The sequence below is a fragment of the Podarcis muralis genome, chromosome 12 (assembly GCF_964188315.1).
Source record: "Podarcis muralis chromosome 12, rPodMur119.hap1.1, whole genome shotgun sequence".
NCBI classification, from domain to species: domain Eukaryota; kingdom Metazoa; phylum Chordata; class Lepidosauria; order Squamata; family Lacertidae; genus Podarcis; species Podarcis muralis.
In genome coordinates, this window is record NC_135666.1 from 15,807,694 (window position 1) to 15,823,724 (window position 16,031).

General features: G+C 45.7%; 1 protein-coding gene across 3 annotated transcripts in view; it reads right to left on the reverse strand.

The window, feature by feature from the left end:
* Positions 1 to 16,031, reverse strand: part of ADARB2 (adenosine deaminase RNA specific B2 (inactive)) — a 362,541-nt gene that overhangs the window by 99,121 nt on the left and 247,389 nt on the right. For all 3 annotated transcript variants that reach the window (XM_077936765.1, XM_028750756.2, XM_028750754.2), the window contains one exon: positions 4,607 to 5,514. In XM_077936765.1, the coding sequence (XP_077792891.1) occupies positions 4,607 to 5,514 (908 nt within the window). The remainder of the gene's footprint in view (positions 1 to 4,606; positions 5,515 to 16,031) is intronic.

Genomic DNA, 16,031 nt, shown 5'->3' on the forward strand with positions numbered 1-16,031 from the left:
GCCACCTCCCCTCAGTGGTGACACCCGGGGCGGACCGCCCTCACCGCACCCCACTTCCTCCGCCCCTGCCTACAACCAAGGTAATTCTGAGGAAAGTTGTATGTATGGCACAGAGACATGGGGGTATACCAGTGTATCTACAGTGGTACCCCGGGTTACAGACACTTCAGGTTACAGACGCTTCAGGTTACAGACTCCGCTAACCTAGAAATAGTACCTCGGGTTAAGAACTTTGCTTCAGGATGAGAACAGAAATCGTGTGGCGGTGGTAGGGCAGCAGCGGGAGGCCCCATTTGCTAAAGTAGAAAATCAGGTTAAGAACAGTTTCAGGTTAAGAACGGACCTCCAGAACGAATTAAGTTCTTAACCTGAGGTACCACTGTATTTTGGAAGTGGTGCAGAATTCCTTTATGAGAATTTCAAAACTTCAAGTGCCCCATTTTTCCAGGAACAGTCCCAGAATTACAAAAACCATTCTGGCTTCTGATTTGATCCTGGAATGTCCCTGTTTCCCCCGTCAGTGCTGCCAGCACTGAGTTCAGGGAAGATGATGAGCCGGCATTTGTCCCAAGCGGCTCCTGCTACGAGGAAGCATCCCATGGCCTCTCCTCCCTTGGGCAGCTCTTGCTATGCCTCTTTTATGGGTGAAAACTGGACCAATCTCTATGGAAACTTGCGCTCATGTTGCACTTGCCTCATATTGTCAGAAGCTTGTTTTCAAGAATGACTCCTGTCTGCCAAAAAAATGCTTTCAGGTACAACTGCAAAGTTTAGCCCAATTGTTTTGAGCAAATATTGTTAGAAGTATCCTACACGTTTATGGGATTAGCACTGGAGCTTTACCTTCTTCTTCTTCTACTAGAGCTAAGCAGATGTTTAGGGAGAGAATTCACCTCCATTCTAAGCGATTTGTATTCAGCTGCACAAATGTCTTATTCTTATCGGTATCCATTATACAGAATGACATTTGGCCTGGAGAATTATTTTATAATCCTTACTGTTGCTTCTTGAAGAAAACCATCTACAGCCTTGCGTCTCCAATATATGCCCTCTGCTTTCTTGGATGGGAAGTTTAATGACATTCCAGCTTGCCAAAGACTCTGTTATTTGTGAGTCTGGCGAGATTGAGGATGTCTCCCATTGCCTGTTAAGCTGCCCCTTATATGAGCACCCTAGGCACAATTATCTTACTTGTATCCTCCAGTCTCTGTCAGACAGACCCATCCTAGACCAGATATATGCCGTGCTTGCAGGCAAAGGCATATTCATTACCATCCAAGTAGCAAAATTTGTTCTGGCAGCCAGGAAAACATGACCCAGGTTCCAAAAACCTTAGGTAAGTGGGTGAGATGTGATTCTGGTTTTTAACTGTAGTGTGTGACTTACATGGGGGGAGGGAGTACCCTCCCCATTTTCTTTTGTATACATATCCATCGGCTGACTATGTCAGAACACCTCTTTGCTGTATTTGTATTGTGGTAGCCTATTACGTGTCTGTTTATTTGTTTGTTATCTAAGACATTTATGTACTGCTTAATCATTAGCATTTTTGAATGCATTGTATATAGCAACACACTACACAGAAAATGAAGCAATAAAACAAGTGTGGCAGCACCTACACTTTGGAATTCCCTGTCTATTGATATCAAGCAGCTGCTAAAAACTAGCCTATTTAGGGCGTGCTCTGGTCCACGGGGTCACAAAGAGTCGGACACGACTAAACGACTAAACAACAACAACAACAACCACCCAGATGCTTAGAAAGCTAGGGTAATTTTAATCTGTTTCGGTAATTTAACTTTTGCAAGTTTTTAAGTATGGGCTGTAATTTCCCCCCTAAATTTTATTGTTTACCCTTTTGTAAACCGATTTGATTCTTTACAATCAAGCAGTGTATAAATTTTATGAAATAAATTAATAAATGAAAATGTTACTATTTATACACCGCCCATCTGGCTGGCTTGCCCCAGTCACCCTGGGCGGCTTCCAATACATATAAAAACATAACAAAGCACCAGACATTAAAAACTTCCCTAAGCAGGGCTGCCTTCAGTTGTCTTCTAAAAGTCAGGCAGTTGTTTATTTCCTTGACATATGATGGGAGGGTGTTCCACAGAGCGGGTGCCACTACCAAGAAGGCCCTCTGCCTGGTTCCCTGTAACTTCACTTCTCGTAGTGAGGGAACTGCCAGAAGGCCCTCGGAGGTGGACCTCTGCACCTGAGCCATGGGGAAATACTAACAGGGGCTCCCCCCCAAGATCTCAGTGATTGGGCCAGGATATAAGGGGCCAGGTGGTCTTTAGGTTATCCTGGACCCAAGGTCCTATAAGGACCTTGTAAATTAATACCAGAGTCTTGAACATGGCCCAGTGATATATGGGCAGCTGGTGCAAGCTTTTAAGCACCAGGGTTATGTGCTCGTGGTCATCTGCCCCCATCAAAAGTCAAGCATTTTGCACCTGCTGAAGCAAGAGTAGCTCCACAAGAAAGTTTCATTCGTAAACAATATTCCCAGTCTAGGCCTGTGTCCCGATTGTGTGCACTCTAATTTATTTACCTTTACCTTAAGCACTGTAAAAGCACAGCCACTGAGTTCTGCCCTTGCTGTATCTCACAATGCTTGCATGTGTCTTAGGTCCGCCGATGGCACTTTGCTCATATTGCCTTAAGCCAAAGCCCTTCATGTGAATGTTTCTGCCTTTGCCCTAGCTGTTGTTCACTCTCCCCCAGCCCCAGTTCAAAAACTGGGGTGTGGGGACTGTTTTATTTGACTGCTCAGCTCCACATGGTTATTTGATGAGCCTTGATCTCTGTGCTGGGAAACAGGACAGAAAATACCCAGCATCCTTGTTCAAAACCAGGCATGCCTACAGCCCACACATGTGTGAGTCCGCAGTTTGTTCAATATATTTAAAAGCAGAACAAATGTACAAAGGGGACTGGACTCTCAAGACAGCCCATTTGCTTTACCGTCATGAGAGTGAGGCAAAAAGAAAAGAAAATGCACATTAACAGCACACCAGGCAAAGAAGAGTTGACCTGGAGTTAGAGATGTCAGAGAATTCTGCCGCAAACACAAATGGGAACAGAAATTTGCAAGTTCACCTGAGGTCAGGAACAGAAACCACACAAGTGAATATGAGCAGTATTTGCTATTGTTTGGGGTTTTCTAAGTCCACAAATTTTATGTAAAGAATTACATAATTTTGTGCATTGCTTTTGACGTTTCCCATCCACCAATGGTTTCCACCATCATGGGCAGCAAGACAAATAACAAGTTTTAGTGGAAGCTGAATTGTAGCAGAACGAAAACAGTGTTGACTGTGATGAACAGATGAAAGGGTGGAAATTGCTGCCTCTTTACATTCCTATCTGCAAGGCAAAACTGCTCACCACACAACCCCTCTCCACAACACACTGATCTCATCATGCACAGCAGCAAGCGAAACATATGACTGTATAGCTCTCTCTTACGAAAATGATTTTTGGGGGTCAAGGTATGGATTCCAAATCCCATTTTTAACTCTTGAAGTGCCAACTTACAATCCTGTTCTGAAAATAGGAAAATACAACCAACAGCAATAAATGAGAAAGACTTCAGAGACAGCCCATACGAAGGTCAGGGAGAATATGTACAAGTGCCCTATCTTTCTCCAACCTCTCTCTTCAAAAGGTGAAGGAAAACAAAGGAAATCCCACTTGTATGGAAAATCTGGCCAAAGTACAATAAGACATGGCAGAAATGAGAGCTTATTCCAGACAAAACTGTGGGTCACATTGAACAGAGAAGGGAGGCGACGGCATCCAGGCCTACTAAATCTTTCTACAGCCTTCTAACCAATCAAGACATATATATTTCACATTACTATCTGGAAAACACGAGACTCCTTGAAACTAGCAGCATTTCCCAAATGTGAGAACAGAAGCTTGTTCAGCTTGTTATCTGTGATTCAGCAGTCATAAACGTCTGCTGTATATTTTTGCTTTTTTTATGTGTCGGTCCACATAAAACATATAATCAGCAAGACACTGTAGAGATATTTTCCTTTCTCTCAGTCAGACATTTGACAACCACACACAAAGATCTTTAAGCTTTGCCAGAAGCAGAATTGTCTGGGGATGAGATCGTGGCGGGGAGAGGCATGTTGTGCACCACGGGTTATTTTTTAAGAATGATGTCCCCTTTATCTCTAAACACAACTTGATAGAATAAGAAACAAGGCGCCATATCATAATGCTACTTTTGGTTATTCCCTTAAGAAACACTACACCCTGACAACAACGAAAAAAGAAGAAGAAGAAGCAGATCTCTGCCTTCATTACATGCAATTGTGTTACAATCTGTGTTTGAAATATTGACGGTCCTTCACATTTCTGTACTCTCTGCTGCCTCTTTAGAAAATAAGCCATATTATGGCTCTTAATGATGTAATAATGGAAGCATATGCAAAGGTCTTTGTGTGCGGCTTCTGCGAGAAGATGGGTTTTACTTACTTCACGGTGAGGAGAGCATTCTGACAAAGTCACCATATAGGGCTAGAACAACAAATCACATTAATCTCAAAGAACTCCTTCAGCTGGGCGGTGGCTACCTGAGAGTTCTCACCTGTGGCAAATGATTACATTTACTCCTGCTGGGAATGTGACTGGGCAGCCGAATGTTAAAGAGGGCCTGTAGCGCAGCCTGTGCTGCTTGACCTTTAGCCAGCTTCTTGCTACGTCCCGAGCCTTCAAATGTTCTCCCATCCACTCTTACAGCCATCACAAAACTCTTGATGTGCTGCTTCTCCACAGTCTCCGAAAGGCAGACGTACCTCAGTCCTGACCGCAACTCATTGAGCAACACCACTGGGTTCTTTTCGCTCTCAGCGGCGGACGCCATCTTGCGCTTGTTTTGTTTGGTGTGGCCCATTAAGTCCAAGGTGTGGTATAGCAACCTCCCGTGCCGATAGGCTGTAGAAAGCAGTTCGTTATTAACTGGGTTGTAGACCGAGAAGTCCTTACTGTGCGTCGATGGTTCAAACTCCTTGAACAGAGTGTCCGGAAAGTCCGCCTGGTCCGACGTAAAGTCTGTGGAAGGGTTGAAACAATTCCCCATGGCAAAGTGAGCTTGACATGCGTTGGGGAACTGAACAAAAGACTTGAGGGCAAGTTCTGCAGCCCTCATTTTGGCCTTCTTTTTCGTTGGTCCGGTGCCTTCAAATGTCAGCCCGTTTACTTCCACGGCAACTGCAAATACCGGTGCATGGACAGGGCCTGTCTGGGAGACCATTTTATACTGTAAACCTGGCTTAAGTTCATGTAGTTGAACCAGGGCGTTCTTTGGCGTTACTGACCACGAGACTTTCTTCCAGATGAGCTGGAGTTTGCAGAAATGTCCATTGTTGCCCTCTTCTAGAGGCCTTTTCCTTTTGATACTGGAAGCGCCCACCCTTGATCTTTCGTTAGAGGTGATTGGATGATCTTCTAGGTTGCCAATGTTACGATTCTCCTTGACTTCTGCACTGCTCGTACCTGTTTGAAAAAGGAAAGAGAAAGTCCGCCAACATTATTGGTGTCTTTGTGAAATCAAAGAATAAGAGTGTGAAAAAGAGATTTCACCAATATATTTATGAATCGATCTAGGAAGACCTCATTTGGGGAGTTGGTGAGGATTTCCATCTTTATTATAGCTACTTGATTATGACTCCTCTTCCCCATTTTTTAAAAAAATGATCAACATGACAAAACCCCAGTTGAATAGCTTATGATCTGTCTATGTGGAGTGGAGAAAAGTGACGAGAGATATTTTCCCTCCCTCTCTTGGGAGGGAAATCTTGGAGCCATCTAGTGCTAAATCTTGGAGCCATCTAGAGAAGCTGGTGGGATATTCAGGTCAGACAAAAGGAAGGACTCCTTCACATAGCACGTAGTTGTCATAGAACAAGCATCCCCAAACTCGGCCCTCCAGATGTTTTGGGACTACAATTCCCATCATCCTTGACCACTAGCCCTGTTAGTTAGGGATGATGGGAGTTGTAGTCCCAAAACATCTGGAGGGCCGAGTTTGGGAATTCCTGTCATAGAATCATATAGAGTTGGAAGGGACCCTGAAAATCATTTAGTACAGCCCACTGCAATGCAAGAATCCCCAACATGGGGCTTGAACCCATGACCCTGAGATTAAGAGTCTCATGCTCTACCAACTGAACTATGCTCCCATAGTTAAGCTATGGAAGTCACTACCACATGATACCACATGGTAAGATAAGACTATTAAGTGGCTATGAAAATAAGGCTATTAGACTCCTCTGAGTACCAGTTGCTTGGAAACAACAGTGGGTGAGGGCTGATGCTTTCACACCTTGCTTGTGGGCTTCCTATAGGAATCTGATAGACTACTGCAGGAAGGATTCTGGACTGGGCAGGCCTTTGCTTTGATCCATCAGGCTCTTGTGTTCTTACAGACTTCACACTGCAGCCTTTTAAATCACTCCACATGGTCACCTAATGACCTCCATGCTTCAGTGCAGTCGTCTGCAATGTGGCGTCCTCTAGATGTTTAGGTCTGGGATGACCACGATTGATGGTAGATGGAGTCCAAAACATCTGGAGGGCATCAGGTTGGCGAAGGCTGCTTTAGTGTGATTTGAACCTGGATTTTCCTAGTTCTTCCTACTATACCACGCTAACTCTGAATTTATTAACTTTGAATCTCCTGGCCTTTGGGGCTGATTTGGAAAATGCACTGCTTAAAAAACGAACCAACCCACCCAATATACCTTCACAGGGATGATGTATTTCTTTCTACACTAACTTTAAACACACAGTCCTCCACCAACCACACACACACACACACACATGGATGCAACCTATTTTGTTCCTAGACATATTTGTCTACAGGAAAGCAGGGCAGCTCCTGAAATTCATACCTCTCCCCTCTCTTCATCTAATAGGTTTTTACAGACTCAATTATCGTACATAATGATATTGAAGCTGGAAAGCATGGAGAGAAAGATAGCGCTTGTTTCACACTCTGTTCAGGTTTGAAAATAATTTGTATTGATTCTGCACCACTGAATAAGAAAACACAGGGGGTTATTTGTATTTATAATTCATATTGCCTTTTCCAGACTCTGTCCCCCCCCCCAACTTACTTTCATGACGCTGGTTGCATGGCTTTGTGAACATAAAAAAAGTATTCTTAGGCCTCCACATGCATTCATGAACACACAGAGTAACCAGTTCTGATAATGTAAAGTAAATAATTCCCTTTGAGATTGGAAAGTTTTCTCACTGCTCTTGCTTCAAATCTCTGCAGAGTAATATCCCCTTGTGATTGTAGAAAGATCTGCCCAAACTTGCTGTTTACTATTTATAAGGCATTTTGTAGGGTTTAAATCAGCCCACAGAATCAGGCCTTGCAAAATGACTTGTGAATGGTGCAATGACGTGTAGCCATGTGCTGTTTACTATCATGTGTAAACAAAAGCCATGGGTTGCAGGCAGCAAACACATCACAATTCCTCCTGCAATAACTGCATGCAGTCCCAATGTGCAAACACCTCTTACATCCCCTCCAACATGTTGAAGTGAAAAACTGGGACACGAGTCTTCCAGGACCATGCTCCCCTGCAAGTCACGTGACCTGTGCGAGATTGCAGCCCCAAAGAAAGCTCATTTTCCTGGGCGAGATTGCATGATCTCATGTGAAAAAATGGGGTATGCTCTTATAAGAACATGAAAAGGACCTGTTGGACGAGGCCAATGGTCCATCTTGTCCAGCAGTGGCCAACCAGGTGACCATGCATGAGGCTAACCCACTTTTATCCCCAGGGAGCAGTCCTGAATAAAGTACTCATGGGGACCCAGACAGATTCACCTCAACCCCCTAGGCCCGCCTGCCATTGGTCAGTCTGGCAGACGGGCTTGATTCAAACTTTTTCCAGCAGAGGGAGAGGGCTGTTACGTCTCCCTCCAGCTGGAAGACCAAATGTTGAGGCTTCCATGGCGGCAGGCTGGCCCCGTTCTGCAACCTCATGTTACAGGAAGGTAAGCGGTATTCCCAGCAACTGGCCTTCAGAGGCGAACTGCCTCTGTCAGTGGATGTAGAAAATAACCATCACGAGATGCTTGCGTCTCTCTCATTACTGACTTTCAGGAAGTATTTGTTTTAATTTGTTATCGACTTCCGAAAACAAAATGTTGCTATTGACGGCTAAAATGGTTTTATTGCCTTTTCAAAACTATTATTGTGGTTGTTAGCTGCCTTGGGTAGTCTCTTTAGAAAGGAGGAATATACATGGGGTTGATCGATTTGATTTGATTTGATTGATCTGCGCCTGAGATTGGACTGTGCTGCTGCTATCTGGAGACTGAGCAGAAGAATGTGACTATAAGCCTCCACAACAAGGAACTGGATGCCTAAATCTCAACATCAGAAGAACGCTAAGGCTGAATCCATGCATTCAGCAAGATGAGGTAGTAGAACGAACTATACCATTTCAGGTAATGGTAAGGGAGCATCGTTTTCTGACTTGCTCCACATTGTAACAAAACAAAGCAAACCCCTCTGTGTAAACAGGAAAAAAAGCCCAGTTGAGGCAATAGTCTCTTTATCCCTATTTTACCAGTTTCTTCTGGCAGGGAACCTTTTAATGTGGGAGAGCATTTTTTTTAAAGGACCTCCCCCTCTGAAGTGGTACAGTTTGTTTTACCACTCAGGACTTGATCTCATTTTACCAGATATATAGACCAGGTCTATCATTTCGTGTTCGACTGCAGAAGTGTTTTGTCCCTTCATCTTGGTTTTATTTCATTTAGCAGCAGGAGACTGAGCCAACAGTGAAATGTATTTAGCTGTGCATTTGTGAAATTTCATCTTAGGTGCCTCTGTTATTGCTCTCTCGTATTATTCTTCTGTCACTGAGGAAGATTCCTCCTAGGTGTCTCTATTCTTTTTCTATTATTTTCTCTCCCCCCCCCCTCTCTCACTCATGCACCTCCCCATTCAATTCCCGTTTTTGGTCATTATGCATGGTGGTGTTAACCCATGGATCATGAAGTGCTATTGAGGACTATTTATAATGTGCCACTAACAATGACGTTGCCTTTGTCTCTGGGTCACAAGGGTTCAGAAGAACCAGCCATCCGACACTCCATGCTACATCTGAAGCGATATTATTGTGCCTCTCAAAGGTTATTCTGCTGCCAGGCAGCGTGAACTTTGGGTGAGGAAAAGAAAACAAAGGAGTGGCGATCTCTTCGTTATAAATATCTGCAAGCAACACATTCCAGGTAGCCTCTCTTGCAAAGGATAAGGAGTCCTTCAGAAACATGCACAAAACAACAACAGAGGAAGGTAGGGGTGTGTGTGTGTGTTGCTACAAAATATTCTCCATTTTGCAAATGTGCATCACAAACTCACCCACCCACCGCACCTAGTCTAATGGTTATAATAGAATGCTTCTCTCAAGCCCGTTTCTGGTGGGGGGAATTTCTGGAGGAGGGGATTTTCTTGGCAGCAGAGAAGGCATGTGTGGGCAGAAGTGCACCCACATGGGCACCATATTGGTGGCCCCCGCAAAAGAGCTTTGTGATGCCTTAAGTAAAGGTAAAGGGACCCCTGACCATTAGGTCCAGTCATAGCCGACTCTGGAGTTGCGGCGCTTATCTCGCTTTATTGGCTGAGGGAGCCGGCGTACAGCTTCCAGGTCATGTGGCCAGCATGACTAAGCCGCTTCTGGCTTACCAGAGCAGCGCACGGAAATGCCGTTTACCTTCCCGCCAGAGCAGTACCTATTTATCTACTTGCACTACTTGCTTTCGAACTGCTAGGTTGGCAGGAGCAGGGACTGAGCAACGGGAGCCCACCCCATCGCGGGGATTCGAACCGCTGACCTTCTGATCGGCAAGTCCTAAAGATGAACGAATATATGGTAGCACAAGCTTCTATGCGCAGGGCACTTCACCAGATGCATAAAATGCTATCCCCAGTTGGCAGGCATTATAGAAATGGAGCTGTTTCCAGTCTGAGCAGGGCCCCAGCCATAGGAGCATTCCCATTCAAATGGTGTGTGCGCACTGCATCATGTGATCGATTATGTGGGCCAGGGCTTACCTGGGACCCCACAATATTTTATTCAAGTTGGCACCCCTGGCCCTAAGCAAGTGCCCTCTGGTGTAATGGGCTACCCTCAGACTTTCCTAACAATGGCAGCTTCCCTCCAAGCTATTTCCCACAGTGCTCAGAGAACCTGATGCAGTATCACTCCAGGGCACTGGGAAAATTGAAGTGCAAACTTGCTGCTTGATGTGAAGGTCCCAGGGCTGGTGCCAGCATTCGTATGCCCTGCTAGGACTCTGAGGCTCCAGCAGCTGCCCTAGTGTGTCAGGTGTTGATACCAGAAATGGTAGAGGGGGAAAAATGGTACTCATTCAGGTCAGAGGGAAATGAAATACAACAGGATGAGACAATTTATGGAAGCTTAAATGTACGGAATCACTGTGGGGCAGACAATAAAACAAACATCTTGGCATTTGTCAACTAATCCACACCTGTACAGTGAGTGGTACCTCGGGTTACAGATGCTTCAGGTTACAGATGCCTCAGGTTACAGACTCTGCTAACCCAGAAATAGTACCTTGGTTTAAGAACTTTGCTTCAGGATGAGAACAGAAATCGCGCAGCAGCGGCGCGGCGGCAGCGGGAGGCCCCATTAGCTAAAGTGGTGCTTCAGGTTAAGAAGAGTTTCAGGTTAAGAACGGACCTCCAGAATGAATTAAATTCTTAACCTGAGGTACCACTGTACTGGGATTAAAAACCCGTTCTGTGGACTCAGGCTACAGGTGACAGAACTGAATGTCCTGAGGAAAAAAAGCAATTTAGCCATCTCATGTCTCCTTCTGAAATTTCTTTGTTCAAAAATGACCGCTTTAAGTTCAGTAACAGAACACCCTGGGAGATTGGTTCTTCCCTGCCCCCTACTCACTTCTGAATATTGCCCCTTTCTGATGTCATTGTGCATCGTCACGTGACAGGCTGCACCAAAGGCTCAGCACATGGGGGTGTACACAGGTGGGGCAGCTTAAACATGCTGCACCAGCCCCCAGGCACAGCTTGCCCCCCGATTGTCCTGTGATTTACAAGCCTTCCTAGGTTTAGATTTAACATCAGGAAAAGCTTCCTAACTATAAGAGGAATTAAGCAATGAAATAAGCGGCTTAGAATCAGAGAGTCGAGAAGGATGAGAATGCTACTTAGTCCAATCCCCTCCTGCAAAGGAGAACCATTCTTATGCTAGCAGACCAAACTGTGCCCAGTCTCATCTGAGATGAGGTGCACTGCTCCACGTATCTCAAGCAAGTGTGGACAAAGCTTGGAATTGTCATACAGGAGAGTCTCATTGGACTGAAAATTGGTGAGGAAACTGGATGCCTGAGTAGATATCTGCTCTGTGACCTCCCTTCCCACGGGAAGCTCATTCATCAAGGCTCCACCAGCCTACATTGGCCATCTAGTACCCTGACTGGTCAACCTTCTCCAGGGGGTTGCAGTGTCTGTCAGCTTCCTCCTCCTTAGCCTCGTTGTTGCCCTTCTAGAACTCAGCAGAGAGGATGATGGAGACAAAACGGGTCTTAGTTGGCTGTGCCTGCCATTGGTCCTGGCTCCATATTTCATGGGCTCTGGCTCTATCTTCCGTTGGTCTTTCTGCCTTTTGCCCTACCAGTTCCAACGCTCACCAGCCACCACTGACTCTTCCTTGCCACACAACTACTTCTCCCACACAAGCATTTGGAAAATGGAGAGCTGTACCTGAATGTTCTTGCTAAACATAGGTTACTCTGCACAAAAAGGTTAAGGGACCCCTGACCATTAGGTCCAGTCGTGGCCGACTCTGGGGTTGCAGCGCTCATCTTGCTTTATTGGCCGAGGGAGCCAGTGTACAGCTTCCGGGTCATGTGGCCAGCATGACTAAGCCACTTCTGGCGAACCAGAGCAGCGCACAGAAACGCCGTTTACCTTCCCGCCAGAGCAGTACCTATTTATCTACTTGCACTTTGATGTGCTTTTGAACTGCTAGGTAGGCAGGAGCAGGGACCGAGCAATGGGAGCTCACCCCGTTGCGGGGATTCGAACCGCCAACCTTCTGATCGGCAAGTCCTAGGCTCTGTGGTTTAACCCACAGCGCCACCCGCATCCCTGTTACTCTTCATTCTAGCAGTCTAATCAGAAATTGGTACCCTTTGCTCACTTGCTTTTTTTTTTTACAGAGAAACAAAACAGATGCAAAACCAAAGAGTCATTAGCAAACAACTTTGGGAGTGCATTCCTTCCCAAGTCCAAGGATGGCACCGGGATATCTCCCCTTGTACCCTTACAAGGAAAAGTCTCAGAAGCAAGTGCAAAGATTCTTTAGCTTTACAATGCAGTTTCTTAGAGGCTCCATAAAGTCACTTCCACCTCCAGGAGCTGCTTTCGGATGTCAGGAAGCTGGAATGGAGTCGGTAGGTGGACAGGAAGCACAAGTGCCTTCCACTTCCTGTTTACATTCCAGGAAGTAAAAAATGTATGACATGAAGATGTGAAAATTGAATTCTGTTTTTCTGCCTCTCCATAGCTTTTGCAAAACCATTCCTGCTGGAAAAGCAAATATTAATCTTGAAGAAACTGCACAACAGGTAAAGGTAAAGGGACCCCTGACCATTAGGTCCAGTCGTGACCGACTCTGGGGTTGCGCGCTCATCTCGCTTTATTGGCCAAGGGAGCCGGCGTTTGTCCGCAGACAGCTTCCAGGTCATGTGGCCAGCATGACTAAGCTGCTTCTGGCGAACCAGAGCAGCGCACGGAAACGCCGTTTACCTTCCCGCCAGAGCGGTACCTATTTATCTACTTGCACTTTGTGCTTTCGAACTGCTAGGTTGGCAGGAGTGCACAATAGGTGGGTCTAGTCAATTAGGGGAATGGGGTACTGCCCCACCAACTTCCTTTTGCTCTCAGCCAACCCCAACCTGCCTGCCAACTTACTTAGAACCAGTCCAGAGGGTGACACTGCCTGTCAGACCCCTTCTCCTTAGTCTCAGTACTGCCACCAGAGTTGCTTCTGCTGGTTGTTGGCTCTTACTCCACCTACTTTCTGACCACCAGTCAGCACTGGCACAATATCTGTATGCGTGTCTTAGTTGATGAAAGGAGACAAAACCCCAGCCTCATGCTAGATGCTCTGAAAAGGACATTTTCACGTTAAAGGGTGGCATGTGAATTTCCTGCATTTGGAAATCTAGTGGAAGGAGCTGCATGGATCGGAAGGAAGATCTCAAAGGTATATCTGCAAGTTGCATGAATCGAAATGACACCCTGAAGGCCTGGCATAAAAAGAGAGACATCCTTAGTATTTCCCTTGTGAAAATGTCCTTGCAAAATTTCCCTGTGTCCCAAAGAAGTCCATTGGGGGAGCTGGGGGCGGGGTTTTTTTTGCCAGTACCTGCCCTACAGCTTTTGCTCTCAGAAGTATTATAGTGAAGCACTGAGCTGCGGTGTTGGCTGTTCGGCTTAAACAGCTGCTATTCACGCATCATTATCAGGCTGAAACCTGGGCCACAGACACTTCTTTTAGGGCACCCATGAAAGTATCTGTAATCATTTAGGTTCACTGCACTCATAATGCAGACTGGCTTTGTCAGATTGCTGCCTGTGGATTCAAAAAGGCGAATATAGAAACCCTTCATTTCATGCTGCCAGCTTGCCAATAGCTCTCTCTTTCTCTTTGCCCTTCTCGCACAGAGCAGGCTATTTGCTGCCCATCTGCATCACGTTGAGGACAGAGGGGAAAAGGTTTCACCTCCATCACTTTTTGACATACTGTTGGAAAGAACGAATTTCACTGGAAAGGCAATCTTTGGAAGCTCATGATCACGACAGGACTGGGCTGCAACCCAGCAGCTATATCATATTACCAGAGATGCAGCTGGGTCTGATGAGACTTCTTTATTTTTATTTTTTTTTAAAAAGCTTTTGCTGGGGATCAGTTGAATAAATGCAGATCTCAGGTCCTGATTCCAGGACGCTAAATATGAACTCATAAACTGAGTGAACACAGATGCCCACATGCAAGCATCTTTCAACCTATATATCTGTCCACCTGGCAGGCCTACATGAGTTTGTGATAACAAAGATGAACATATTTATGGCAATGGGAATATCCACCTGTCATTGTTCCTCCTGCCCACCATTGCCCAGTCAAGACAACGGTATCAAGTTTAACAAGCCCCTGGCAAACCACCATCTATGACAAGTGGCAAAGACATGTTCTCAGATTCAGTTCCAGCTATTCATCAGCAATTGATAAATAGGGCTGCAAACATGGGTTGGGAACTCTTTGGAGAAAAGCTGTTGGGTGTCAGGACGCTTTTGTTGGGCACTTTGTTCCCAAAGTCAATGAACTTTGATCAGAGGGTGAAAGTACCTGAGACCCCACCACCACCAGCATCACCACCAACCCTGAGAAATTTACTGGTCCTGAAGATCCTTCAGCTTGCCAACTGCAGCACCAGAATCCTGCAGGCCAGTTGCCTGGGCTCTTGACTGGATCCCAAAACCTGTTCATCACCCCCACAAAAGCAGAAGTGGGAAGGAGCTAGAAACTGCAGAGCTGCTCATGAAATGATGAGCTAGCCTCATGAGGCTACCTGTCCCAGGAGGAAGCGGAGGAAGCATGCTTGAGAACCAGGAAAGACCAGAGCCTCCAGCTCCCCTGGACAATGGGGCAAACTCCAGCATCCCAGCTAGCTACCAGCTTCTGTTTGTGATAAGCCAGCTGACAGGTTCTTTCATACCTGCCACTTTTTCAGACCCAGGAGACTGGATAGCAGAGCAGGTGAGCTTCCGAGGGAAATGAGAGGGGCAAATAAGAAAGTCACAAAGCTCTCTCCTGCACACATCAGAGCACCCTGTTGCTGCTCTGCATAATGAAGGAAGTGTTGGCCAGGAAAGGTGTAGTTAGTTGCAGCCTTAGGCATACAGAGTCTTGGATTTGTGTGTGAGGCTTCAGAATAGAAAAAGGGATTACTAACATCACAGGGACAAATTTATTCACCCATAATTTCTAAGGGGACAGCCCTTCATAGTTTCCAGCTGGTAAAAAGAGCCATCTGGCAGCTGATGCTGAAATAAACAGAAGTGCATCGTTTGATCGGAGCACGTCCTCCCTCTTCCCCCAAATCCACCAACATGTTACAACAAAAAGGTAAGATGACACTTACAAATTAATGTCTGGGCTGGTGAATATGATAATATGCCACACACACTCCCCACCTGGTTCCACTTTCTCTTCATTATTCAGTTTTTCTTTCTATCTAATGTGACTTATCTTAGCCTCATATTCCAGCAATCACTGGCAGAGTGCACGACAATGTTCTGGATGCATTAAAACAGGTGCCGGAGAACAGACAGGGAATTGTTTTGTCTATCCTCTTCTCCACTGGGGACATCACTAGCGGGTGCCTCAGGGGGTCCTGGTTCTTTTGCATTGGGTCTTGGATTTCCTGTCTCTCAGAGAAACTTAATAGGAGGAATTCACTACAGCTCTAAGTTAGCCCCTTAGCAGTGCACTTGTTTTGCTAATGGAATGGCTTGAGCAAGAGAATGTGCACAGACTTCCAAACAGGATGGGCTCGTGTGTCAACACCGCTGGTGACAGTGAATGTGGCAGGACAAGTACAGTGTATAAATCAATTGCCAATTCTCTTTTCTTTCTTTGTTGGTTGTCTCTCTTGTTACAGAGGCCCAACTGGCCTCCACTAGGAGTTGGGTATTTGGTGTCATCTCTTGAAGACTTTTCTTTTATGCCAACAGGCCTGTGCAGTTGCCCAAAATGTCATTTGAATAACTGTAGGTGTTCTATCTTCTCTCTCTCTCTCTCTCTCTCTCTCTCTCTCTCTCTCTCTCTCCATACACACACATCCATGTGTTCCATTAGACCGCATTAGTGGGAGATGGGAAACAGGGCTCATTCAATCAGCTTTCCTGGAAGACCAGAGGCACAAATACAAGA